This window comes from Ursus maritimus, unplaced genomic scaffold, assembly GCF_017311325.1.
Source record: "Ursus maritimus isolate PB19 unplaced genomic scaffold, ASM1731132v1 scaffold_25, whole genome shotgun sequence".
NCBI lineage: Eukaryota > Metazoa > Chordata > Mammalia > Carnivora > Ursidae > Ursus > Ursus maritimus.
Genome location: NW_024425008.1, coordinates 4,063,860 through 4,075,965, shown reverse-complemented (window position 1 = coordinate 4,075,965; position 12,106 = coordinate 4,063,860). Strand labels below are relative to the sequence as shown.

The window sequence follows — 12,106 nt, the reverse complement described above, 5'->3', positions numbered from 1 at the left end:
GCTTGGGTGCAGAGGAGTGGTGGGGTGAGGCCAGGGGGCTAGTGCACCCCTGTCCTCCTCCTTTCTGAGGTCCAGTGGCACCCAGAGGCAGAGGTTTGCTTGTTGGCAGCCCAGGCCCTTTGTGGTGATGACCAAAAAGCCAGGCCTGGAGAGGGAAGGGACTCCCCCAGGCACACCAGTAAGTCAGCAGCTGGGCCAGAACCGGAGCCCAGCCTGCGCCCAGCCACGTGCACTTCGGAAGTGGCAGGGACGTGAGGAAGGGCAACCTGTGCTTTGGATGAATCAGAGTCAGCCCATAGTTTCCCAGGTTTGTCCAGTGCGCCAAGCAGTTGTCAGATTTCAGGGATGTTGAGTGATTTTCATAACTGAGTATATCATGGTGTGGATTACGTCTCCCACTTTCCCCAAAGCCAAAGCCTTCAGCCAGGTATCTGCGTACCTGACAGAGGCCCCTGGCTGCCAGAAGAGTCCGAGGAGGGCTCCCTTCTGGATCCAGCTAGTTAGGCCCGCGTAGTGCCATCCCATGCCCCTGGGATGGGACATACCAGCTGTCGGTGTAATTAAGGTTGCCATAAAACCCACCAGCTAGACACACAAATGGCTCCTCTGCTCTTTCCCGGGGCAGGAGCAGTTGTGAAGGCGAGTAAATCACGTTCGGCGGCGATCACTTCAAAGGTCAGCCTTCCACTTACAGCAGCGTTATTGGCAGGGATCGCCCGTAACACGGCTTGTTTCCTGGCCATTCAATTTTATGGTGCCCTAATGAATTGGGCCGTTTCCATCCGTTCTCAGGAACATACAGAACAACGGTTTTTGTTCTCCTGGAAAGTTTGTCTTAGGAGGCAGGTGTGATGGTGGGCTCGCGGGTAGTTCCGTAGTGGACAGGCTGAGGGCCCGTGGCACCTTGCTCCTCTTTGGGCTGTCACGCCTCCCCCTGGGAAAAGCTACCTCTGGGCTGTCATCATGAGATAATTTATGTGGAACCCCTGCCCAGTGGCTGCCACTTTTTGGCACTCAGAAGCGGCTAGGGGGGCCCTCTTCTTCCTCTGTCCTTTCCTGGGTCAGTGGGTTTCCCAAGCCCCTGTGGGGATCAAGGTGCTGTGGCTGGAGGGGGGCTGCAGCATGTAGGCTGCCCACGGGAGCTCACGGTCCTACCTACCGGAAAGCTGGGAACTGCCCGGCGCGTGTGGGCGCCCACCAGTGGCCATTCTCTATGAGCTGCTGTAGCGCTGGGTGCTGCTCCGTGCCCCCCCCCCCCCCCCCGCCGGGGAGGACAAGCTGCACGGTGCGCAGGCCACAGCCAGGGACGTAAGTTGGACCGGGCGTACTCTTCTCTTGGTATTTGCTACCCCGGCAGTCTCTGGATTCCCTGCTCCTCACCTGAACGGTGGTGATGGAGAGGGCTTTGGGCGCTGAGGCCCATTGTGGCCTAGGCAAATGGAGGGCTGGGGTGGCTGAAGTGAGGGGTAACTGAAATGGCCCCTGGGATGGGAGGAGCCAGCAAAGAAATTGCTTCAGAGCCATTGACTATGGGGCATTGCTCCCTCCCCTCCCCTCCTTTCCCCTCCCCTCCCCACCAGAGTGGATTCCAGACCCGGTCTTGGGGTGGCACTGTTGTGAGCTGGACTGTTGTGCAAATTCAGGGGAACTGATAGTGGAGACTGTGAAGTCATGCGCCCCCCCCCCCCACCAGGCCCCAGCCTCAGACTGGGCAGGCGGAGCATTTAGCCAGCAGCATCCCCTCTGGGTCCCTCTGGCTGGGGGCATGGAGACGTCCTCCCCATCCACACTCTGTGAGGCTCGGGGCTGAGGAGCAGCCACAGGCCGGCTTTCTGCCCTGTGTTCAGAGGCTTGCAGGGCTGCCCTCTCTCTTCTGCCTCTGGACTGTTCTTCAGGCTTCGGGGGCTCACCCTGAAATCAACTTAGCTAGGGGCTGCTTCTGAAGAGGCTCGGAGAAGAGCAGTCGTTTGTCCCCAGGAAATTATCCCCATATTTATGGAGGTAGGGAGTGGCCAGTAGGAGATTGGGTTGTGGGCCCCAGGGAAGCAGCAGGGATGGGGAGAAGCCCACCACCCTGGTGGTGGGACTTTGAGCAAATCCCTATATCTCTGAGCCTCAGTGTTCCTCATCTGGACAATGGGTCTCAAAACTGCCCAAATTGACTATGTAAAGTGCTGCATGTAATGTGAATTTGAATTATATACATTTGAAAGAGGATGATAGAAAATATATCTGCAAAATTTTTAAGGTTGTGAACTCCAGTTTTTTAAAAAAATTGTCAAGACTTCTTTTTCCCAGCCAGCAGGTGAGGGACCAGAGAACTGTGTTTATGCTGTGGCCACATGGTGGCGCCCTGGGAACTGGTAAACAGGCCAGCCAGGACCTGGAGGAAGGCCTGAGACCGCCTTGTATTGGCCTCTTGCCGAAATACTGCAGTCTAAAGCGTGCGGTCTGTGAGTTCGTGAAGTGGAGTTACTTGTTAGTTCTGATACTGGGACCCGCCCCCAACCTAAACCAGTTGCTTTAGAATGGAAGGTGAATGTGATAAAATGCTCTGGAGAAAATAGAACCGGTTGATAGTTAATCACATTGGTTTACAAGACAGGAAGCTATGAAATATTGGCCGAGATGCTAAGAAGTCAAAGTGTCTTTAAAGCTAATCTGTGTATTGTGGTTCTGGCTTTATGGTCTTCAAGGGCTCTGGCTTTCTGCAGTACAGTTACTATTCCAGAGGGAATAGGCTGGGGTTTTGTGAGCTGTGAATTATATGACATCTTTAGAAGCAAGAGCCTCTCACAAAATATGGCCTGGTATCAGTGGGCATCATTGATGCCCTTTAGGTGCCCTTGGGCAACGGGCCCTTCCCAAAGCTCACTTTCATCAGGCACCAGCTGCTCTCTAGGCGATTGGCGTGATTGGGGAGATTATCACGCCTCCCTGGGTGGCTAATGGATGGTGGCCATGTGTCAGTAGATGTGGGGTGGGCACGCGACAGGGAGGACCGCCTGTGGGGAGGGGCCACCAGTCAAGGCTGTATCTCCTAGCAGCCTAGCACTGCCCTTACTAGACCCACCTACTGTCTGGGCCCTTGGTGGCCCTCCCCGTGGATGCCTGCCCTGTACTCCTGAGGCCCACCAGCATGATGGGTGCCCACTCTTGCAGGTGGTGAGAAGTTACAAGGCGACCATCCAGCAGACCTTGGACATCCTCTTCCTCCAGGAAGGCTCAGAGTTTCTGAGCAGCACAGATGCTTCGAGCCGGGACTCTGCTGACCGTACCATTATTGCCTGGGATTTCCGGAGCTCTGCCAAAATCTCCAACCAGATTTTCCACGTGAGAAACCCTATTTGGCATTGCTTTTCAGTTTGTTTTCAGCTGCAGGATGTAGCCATGTAGCCCTAAGCTGCTGGGATCCCAGGTCACTTCCTGATGGGGATGGTTCAGCAGGCAGGATCTTTAGAGACTGCTCAGGTGCCTGAAATCTCTTGGGTCAGGTAGACAAGTGCAGGTCCAGGCCTGCCTGGAAAGCCTTCCAGAGGTTCCAAATCACAGCACCTCCATGACTGTCCTACTTATCCTCTGCTCAGCATGGCCACCCCGTGGGTGAGGGGTGTGGAGGGGCCATCCATCCAGATCAGTAGAAGATAGCCACACAACCCAAGACACTCCTTCCTTCCCTCTGCCACCCCAGCCAGCCCCCCAGGTTTCCGTCCCACACTCACTCAGTGTGTCTGGCAGGAGCTGTGACCTGGAAGTTCAAGCAGGGCCCCAGGGTTAGACCATCTCTGCTAAAGTCCGAGATTCGCCACTTACAAGCCTGTTACGTAGCCCCTTTGATTCTCATTTTCCTCTTAGGAAATTGAGGAGGAAAATATTCTTTACCTCATAGAGTGCTTCTGAGACTTGAAGGAGATGATGCTTATAAAGGATCTAGTGCCAGGCGCAGGGGTGCTCTACCTATCATCGCCATCACCACCGTCGTCATTAACGTCATCACCGTCACCACCCTCAAATCCAGCGTCTTCACCACTGTCACCACCACCACCACCTCCACCATCACCACCCTCACCATCACTCTGCTCATTTTCACCATCGCCACTACCACCATCTCCATTGCCATCACCTTATAAGATATCAGTTAAGCCATGGCTAATCTTTTTGGTACTCTCCCTGGCGAATTTCAAAATATATATTAGGTGTACATACATACCTTCTCCCCTTCCCTGCCTTTCCTTTTCTCAGAGGATTCTGTGTGACCCTGAGCAAGCCAGCCTCTAGACCTTTACTTCAGCGTGCTAGTGCAGCCCGCTGGGAGGGACAGGCCCGGGGCGGGGTGGGGGGGGGGCCTGCATGGGCCTGTCTGGCCACCCTGGCATTCTGTGTCCCAACAGCCTGTGCAGAAACCAGGGCAAGTGGGTGAGGTGGGTGAAAATGCTGAATGCCCAAGCCCCAGCAGAAAATGCTGAGGGCCAAGCCATTGGCCCTCTTAAAAATCACACCTCCTCACTTTCTGTGCGGTGAGCAGGCGCTCTGCTCGGGAGCAGCATGCTGGGGAGCTTGTTAGCAGGTCACCGTGGCCTCTGTGCCGCTGACGGACACAGTAGCCTGCAGCTGTGTTCCACCTGCTCCCCACTTTGCTCTCTGAGTTTGGGCTCTTTTAGACAGTGTGGCTTTAGGACAACACTTAGAATAAAGGAAGGACAGGTGCCGTTGAGAAGGGAGTTTGTAGGGGTGTTTCCATGTGACCCAGCCTGTCAGACAGTGACAGTTCCTTGCCTTGTGCTTTGAACACTTTGTTCATGCCTTTATCTTCTTGCCTGGCCGTTCACCTCCTCAGTTACTGTGTGTGTGGGCCGCGGGGAGCTGGGGCTTGGCTGGGGCCACCCTGAGGGCTCACCGTGGAGGCGGGAGGCGGGTTTGTAGACTTGTGTCCTGTCACTCTGTAGCAGCGTACCGCAAAATTGGCGGCTTAAACTAACAAATCCACTCTCAGTTCTGGGGGCCGGATGCCTGGTAAGTCTCCCTGGGGTGAAATCAAGGCTCTGCAGGGCCCACTCGTTCTGGCGGCTCTGGGGGAGGGTCTCCCCCTGCTTGTTCACATTGGCCTCTGCAGACCCTCTGCTCTGGCGCCGTGCCGCCTTCTCTGGGTGTCTCATCTCCCGCCTTCCTTTCGTAAGGACACGTGTGATGGCATTTAGGGCAATAATAGGGGGTAATATCCCCACCTCAAGATGCTTAACTTAATGACATCTGCAAAGACAGACACCCCCTCCACACTTTTTGCCATATAAGGTGACATTTATAGGTCCCAGGAATTAGGACAGAGATGTGGTTTGGGGGACCATTTTTCAGTCCACCACTAGGGCCATGAGCCAAGGGATGTTAGAAAGGGCAAGAAAACAGATTACCCTCAGAACCTCCAGAAGGAACACAGCTCTGCTGACACTTTTGCTTTTAGCCCAGTGAGACCCATGTCAGACTTCTGACCTCCAGGACTCTAAGAGAGCAAATGTTTGTAGTTCTAAGCCATGCGGTTGTAGGAAACTCGTACACAGCCGTAAGCCCAGGTTCGGGTTGGACGCAAGGATCCAGGAGTATAGTGCTGGGTGGCATGTTTATCGGAGGCAGACGCGTAGTTGGGAGCCTTTGCCGTCCTCTCTGTGGCCTCACTGTTTCTCAGGAGAGATACACCTGCCCCAGCCTCACCTTGCACCCCCGGGAGCCCGTGTTCCTGGCGCAGACCAACGGCAACTACCTGGCTCTCTTCTCTGCTGTGTGGCCCTACCGGATGAGCAGGAGACGGCGCTACGAAGGGCACAAGGTACTGTGTTCCTGTCCCCGGGTCGAGAGTGCGGCACAGGCCCCCAGAGCCTCCTGCCAGACAGCATCAGCAGTGAACTTGGAGCCCAGAGTGCACAGACCCTCTTTCTGGGTAGAGTCCATGTTCTGTTTCCCAGGTGACCACATGCCATGTGGCCTGGTGTTCACTGAAGGCCCTGGGCCACATCTGGCCCTACCTCCAGGCCCCAGGTGCAGGGGCAGGAAAGGTTTTCCCTGATTCAGTGGCTCACATGGACAGGTCATGGGGGTGGGGGAGGGAAGACAGGACAGAATGGGGGTGGGGGTCATTTCTGCATCTGCCACTCTCCCCATTGAGGCCTGCCTCGCTGGGGCAGAAGGGGCCAGGGGACCCAGTGGCTGTTGGTGAGGCCAGACACTGTCAGCCATGCTAAAGCTGTTCCAGCTGCATTCCACTAAACCGACTTCGTGAAACAAGATCTGTGCCGGGACCCCAGCCGTATGGATGGAGCTCGGGCCTTGGCTTTGGCGATGCTGGGTGGGTGGCCCTGCTCTGAGCCTCAGGCTGCTCCTCTGTAGAGTGGCTGTAATAAGCCCTGCCTCCTGGGCTGCCTGGAGGAGCCGCTGTGGTGTGGCCTGCTCACCCTCTGTGTTGCCCTCTGCAGGTAGAAGGCTACTCGGTGGGCTGCGAGTGCTCCCCAGATGGTGACCTGCTGGTGACGGGCAGTGCTGACGGCCGAGTCCTGCTCTACAGCTTCCGCACTGCCAGCCGGGCGCGCACACTGCAGGGGCATGCCCAGGCTTGTGTTGGCACCACCTTCCACCCTGTGCTGCCCTCTGTCCTCGCCACCTGCTCCTGGGAGGGCGACATTAAGATCTGGCACTGAGCCTCCTCGTGCAGAGCCTTCCGGATGCCAGCCAGGCCCCAGGCTCCCATTCTTCCTTGGGGTGGGTGGGTGTGAGGAAGCACTGAGGTTGCCTCTGATCAAAGCTGGGTAGAGGGTGCCTACACCACCCTCTGAGCCTCAGTTTCCACATCTGTAAAATGGGGACAGAGATCTGTTTGCCTCAGGGTTGTGAGGACCACATTAGTGGAAGTGCCTGGCAGGTTGCTGACGGTACTTAATAAACATGAGTGTTTTGCTATTTCTTAGGTTATTTTAGTGACAAATATGTGTTGGCAGCTTCCTTGCGCCTGCCCCCTCCCAGGCCCTCTGGGGCTCCGAGACAGAGAGACCAGTGGGAGCTTGAGATGGGGCAGCCCCCCTCTGCTGATCCTGACGATGGACCTGACTCCCGGGGCCATGGGGGGCCTGTGAGGACTCTGGGTCTTAGAGCTGCCCTCGGAAACTCAATGTGGGAACATGGCAGTCCCCACAGTGTTGTAGGGCTGCCTCCCTCTCCCCGCCAAGCATGGCCCGGGGAGTCCCACTGCCTGTGGGCTGTGCTCACTGTCCCAGTGAAGAATTGTTGTGCAGAAGGCTCCTGAGGACCCCTGAGGGATTAGGCCAGCAGGGAGACCCAGCCACCCAGGGCTCTGGGCAGGTAGGTGAGCTCTAGCACTGAGTCTCACCAGGCCCATAGTTGAGGGGCCACCGCAAGAGCCCAAGGATCCACTGTAGGTGAGGAACTGCAGGTACCGGGGCAGCCGTGTGTCCCTGTGGCCTTGAAAGGCTTCCTGGTGGAGGCAGACTGTGAGCTGGCGAGGAGGGTATCCCCGGCAGGGAGTCCATGAGGAAGCGCGGAGGACCTGAGGAGGAGGCCCATGGGAGTAGGAGCCATGGGATGCCCATCCTTGCCTCTCCAGAATCTGGGTTCTAGGGCAGGTCTGGGGTCAGCATAGCTGAGACCTCATGAGTCATCTCTCCTCTCTGAGCCTCAGTCTCCCCATCTGTAAGGTGGTGTTAGGACCCTCAGCCTGCAGGCTTGTGTATGGCTCCAAGGAGCTCAAGTCTGTGGCAGGTGTTGACACACCAGGGGTTCCATTCCTGGGAAGGGAACTGGACAGATTGCGAAGGGCATCTGGAGCTTGCAGAGGGTTGCTGCGTAAATATGTTTATTTCAGTATGTCTCACTTGCACAGGGGTCCATGGGTCAGGCGTTCTGGGCAGAGGAAGGGCAGTGCAAAGGCCCTGAGGTGGGGCTTATTCTAAGGGATGACTCCTTTTCTAGCCTTCGTCCTGCCCCCACACCCCACCCCGCAGTCAGTGCGGAGCCTGGCAGGCGGTGGGTGTTGAGTGTATGCAGCACCTGCTGTGCCTGAACTGGCGGGGGGATGGGGGGGCTGGAGCTGAGCACATGGGTGAGGGTGGGGGAGCATGTGCTCTTCAGGCTGGTGAGAGAAGTGACCCCCCCCCCAGGCTCATGCAGGGCGCAGGGTCCCAGTGACTGTATGCTGCCAGGCTGGGTGTTGGCAGAGCTCAGGTTGGGAGCACTTTCTCCTTTTAGGATCAAGAATGGCTGATTTGGTGAAAAGAAAGAGAATCACATCCCATGCTCTGAGGGCCTGGTCCCCTACAGAAGTGGAGACCCCCATGAGGCACTGCCCCTGGCAGAGTGGCCGAGGGAGCGGAGGCTGAGCATACGTCCATTCAGAACATGGCACAGGTGATGGACACTCCTCCCCCACCCCTCGCGTGACTGCCCTGCTGAGCCTCTCGCCCACTCTCTCTCACCCCCCCACCCTCTAAAGGAGTTCCCCTGGTCTGTGTGGGAAGCTCAGTGATCTTAGAAGCCTGCTGTCAGGTCACTTTCTCTGTGAAATGGAGCCTCCCCATATCAGCCGTATCCTTGATAGGCTAATGGCTCCCTCCACGGTGCTCCCATGGGATGGTGCCTCAGGACCTTTGCTCCTGCTGTCCCCCTGCTGGGTCATGATTTCCCCCAGTGCCCCCTGGCTCCCTGCTGTCTCATGTGCTGTGCAGACAGTGGGGCTTCACGGAGCCTCCCCTGACCTCTGTGCCTAACACGCTCCCGTCATTCTCGGTCTTTTACGTAGAGTGCTTAGCTCTGCCTGGATGTTGTCCCGCTCCCCAACACACAGGTGTGCGCAGTGGAGTGTAAACTTCCTGGGATTCCAGGTGCCTGATCCCTGCTGTACGCCTGGCCCCTGGCCCACAGTGGCGTTGGATGAATAACTGCACGTGTGGCCTGTTGGCAGGACACAGGCTTTGGGGTCAGACAAACTTAAACCCTGCCGTCACCTTTCATTGTGTGGCTGCAGTCAAGTGCTGAGCTGCTCAGTGCCTCAGTTTCCCCTTCTATGAAATGAGAATTGGTAGTACCCAGCTTGTGAGGGTTAATGAGGTCGGGCTGTACAGCTCTTGGCAGGACCTGCATACAGTATGCACTCAGGAAACAGCAGCTGGGAGTATTAGTAATAATACTAATACTAGTATCAGACCACTAATTGACGCAGGAGTTTAGACCAGAGGGTGCATTTTGGCCCCATCCTCAGGCCTCATCATGGCAGGCCAAGGATGGATGAGACCCTCTCTTGCCCTTTGGGCCTTGGCCTGAGCCTGGTTCACTCTCACGGCTGAAGCCCCCAGCGACGGGCTGCCTCCTTCCTCTGTTCCCGCTTGTTGCCCCTTCTCAGGGAAGGACTCTGATCGACTAGCTTCTGGTGCACGCTCACTCCGGACCAGGGGTCCTTGGTCAGACATAGCTCTCACTATGGGAGCTGGAGAGGAGAGTGGTGGGACCCACTACAAGTGTTTTTGTAAGGGTGTGTCTCCCCAGATCCAGCCTGAACAGGCCCTCAGCACACGCTTGTCAAATGAATGAGTGATGTATCAATGAATCCAGACACAGGCCAGGAGGAAGGGTTGCCCTTGTCTGTGGTGCAGGGGGACCTGGCTTTCCCAGAGCACCTCTCATCTGCCTGTTCCACTCCAGTTTCCACTGTCCAGCCCCAGATCCTAGAGTCCAGATATCTTGCCGTCTAGTGTAGCCTGAACTGGGTGGTTTTCTGCCTTTCTTGTGTGGAATAACTTCTCAGTGGGAATTTCAACACATGGTTTTCTGATTGCTTTCCCCACTGTGACATGTTACTATTACCACTTTTTTTTTTAAGATTATTTATTTTAGAGAGAGAGCATGAGCGGGAGGGGTAGAGGGAGAGGGAAAGAATCTGAAGCAGTCTCTGGACTGAGCGCAGAGCCCGACACAGGGCTCGATCCCACGACCCTGAGATCCCAACCTGAGCCGAAACCAAGGGTTGGACACTTAACTGACTGTGCCCCCCAGGCACCCCTATTACCACTTTTTTAGTATGAGCACTGTTTACAGACTGCATTAAATGAGGCTTTGGTGTGAGTGCTGGGTGTGGGCAGAGGATGACATCCCTGTCCAGCAGCCGCCCACCCCCTCTCCTGTGCTGAGGCACCCCGGCTGCCTCCAGCCCTGTGGGGTTTGGAGCCGGGAGGCCAGCTCAGGCCCCAAGCCCATCACTCACTTGCTTGGGATGTTGGCAGGTGCTTCGCTTCGCTGAGTCTGCTTCCTCATCTATAAAGTGGGCCTGTAGGAACAAGCAGGGGAGAAGATGCAGAGTAAAACGCTTGCAGATTACGACCCTCTCAGCTTCACTTGGGGCCAACACCATCCAAGTCTCTGTTGGCGAAGTCAACCAGAGCTCTGATCCTCCTGGGGCAGGGGCACATCCAGGGCTCCCCACTCTGGCTGCTTCTTGGCACTCTCCTCTGTGGACTTGATTCCTCAACTTCCTGCCCTGTGGGTGCCAGCTGGCTGCCAGCCCCGCCCCCTTTGTAGGTTATTTTATTGGGAAGAATGGCAGGCGTACCCTGTGCCTTTATCGGTGTCTTTTTCCTAATGCTATCTTCCAAAGAGCCTTCTTCAAGGCTCACTCTGATCCTCTGCGAGGTGTTGGGGAGTTCATCATTTGCAATTTTAAAATAAGGGAGCTAAATTTAGAAAGTGTAGAGCTGGAATGAAAAGAAGTGTGGGCCGTGCCTTCCACCCACCTTCCCGGGGCTGAGTGCTTACCTTTACCCTCACCTGTGGATCTGGGGTACAGGTCTGAAGTCTTCGTGGGAGAAAAGCAGTTTCATGTTGAGGTGAGGCTGTGTGTGCTGCCAGGCGTGGCTGTGGCTCTGTCAAGAGGAGCTGATGCTCGAAGCCCCCTGCTAGGTGGCCCCACCCTGCTGTCCAGCTGAGGGGACTGCGGCCCCCCATGCACTGGGACAGCCAGCTGTCATGGGGACTCCTGGGGATCTCATCCATATCCCTAAGCTCCAGAAGGGGAAACTGGCCCCAGGTCACACAGCCAGCGAGGGGCAGAGGCAGCCCTGTGCTGCCCTGTTGGGGTGAAGAAGTGTGCGTGGGTTGGTAGGAGGGTGGTGGATACATGGCTGGGGGAGGGCAGGGGCTGAAGGAGGGAACCCCATGCTGCGGCCTGGCTGGCTGCCCGGGTAGATGGGGCCAAGAAAGTAGAGGGCAAGGCCTCACCACAGCCCAGAAGTTCCCATCTGGCGGAACATCCTGGGACAGATCCAGAGGGAAACTGGGGGCCCCCTGGCTGAACCCTCAGGCAGGCACATGGAAACATGGAGCCATTTCTGGAACTCCCCAGCTGTCACACATTTGTGCCTTTCCACAAACTGTTCCCTTTGCCTGAAGTGCCCGATGAACTCTTATTCATCCTTCGACACCCAGCATGAGCCTCCTCCTGGAGGCTTGCTTTCTTCCCCCTGGAGCAGTAGGGATCTTGTGCCTCTCTGGATGGCCCTGTGCTCTTGAAGCCTTGAGCCTAAAGTCACACCATCTGCCTCCCTCCTGCTTCCGAGTTCATTGTGGGCAGAGCAAGGACTCCGTGGCCAGCACGGGGCTGGTGCCAGCCGGCCCCATTATCAGGAAGAGGAGGGAAACACCAAGTCCCCACCCAGGGGTTTCTGAGAGAGTCACTGACCAGAGCCACCTGCACTCACGAGTCCCAAGGTCCTGCGGAGCTGGTTTTGAGCCAGGGGGATTCGGGAGAGAACCAGGTTGTTCCAGCTCAGCCCCACAAGAAGTGGTTTGGGACTGCTTTACATAGATCCCATGCCAGCCCCCACTCAAGGTGGTGTCAGCCTGACCCCGCTACTCGAAAGTCATGCGATGGAACTCTAGACACGGCACCCCTTCCCCCCGTGTGGCCAGGTCAGCCCATCTTTGTGGGCTACCTGGCTCTGTAGCCAAAGAAGTCACTGTCCCCACCCAGGCCTGAGCAGAGCCCTCTGGGAACAAGACTCCCTCAGAGCCCTGACTGTGGCTGGTGGCAGGGCATGGCAGGACAGCTCTGTGGTGGTGG

General features: G+C 56.6%; 1 protein-coding gene across 9 annotated transcripts in view; it reads left to right on the top strand.

The window, feature by feature from the left end:
* WDR25 (WD repeat domain 25) overlaps nucleotides 1–6,945 on the top strand; it is a 139,928-nt gene extending 132,983 nt beyond the window's left edge. For all 9 annotated transcript variants that reach the window (XM_040641425.1, XM_040641424.1, XM_040641423.1 and 6 more), the window contains 3 exons: nucleotides 3,163–3,333; nucleotides 5,681–5,821; nucleotides 6,465–6,945. In XM_040641425.1, the coding sequence (XP_040497359.1) occupies nucleotides 3,163–3,333; nucleotides 5,681–5,821; nucleotides 6,465–6,686 (534 nt within the window). In that variant the 3' untranslated portion in view covers nucleotides 6,687–6,945. The remainder of the gene's footprint in view (nucleotides 1–3,162; nucleotides 3,334–5,680; nucleotides 5,822–6,464) is intronic.
* Nucleotides 6,946–12,106: the final 5,161 nt, after the last annotated feature.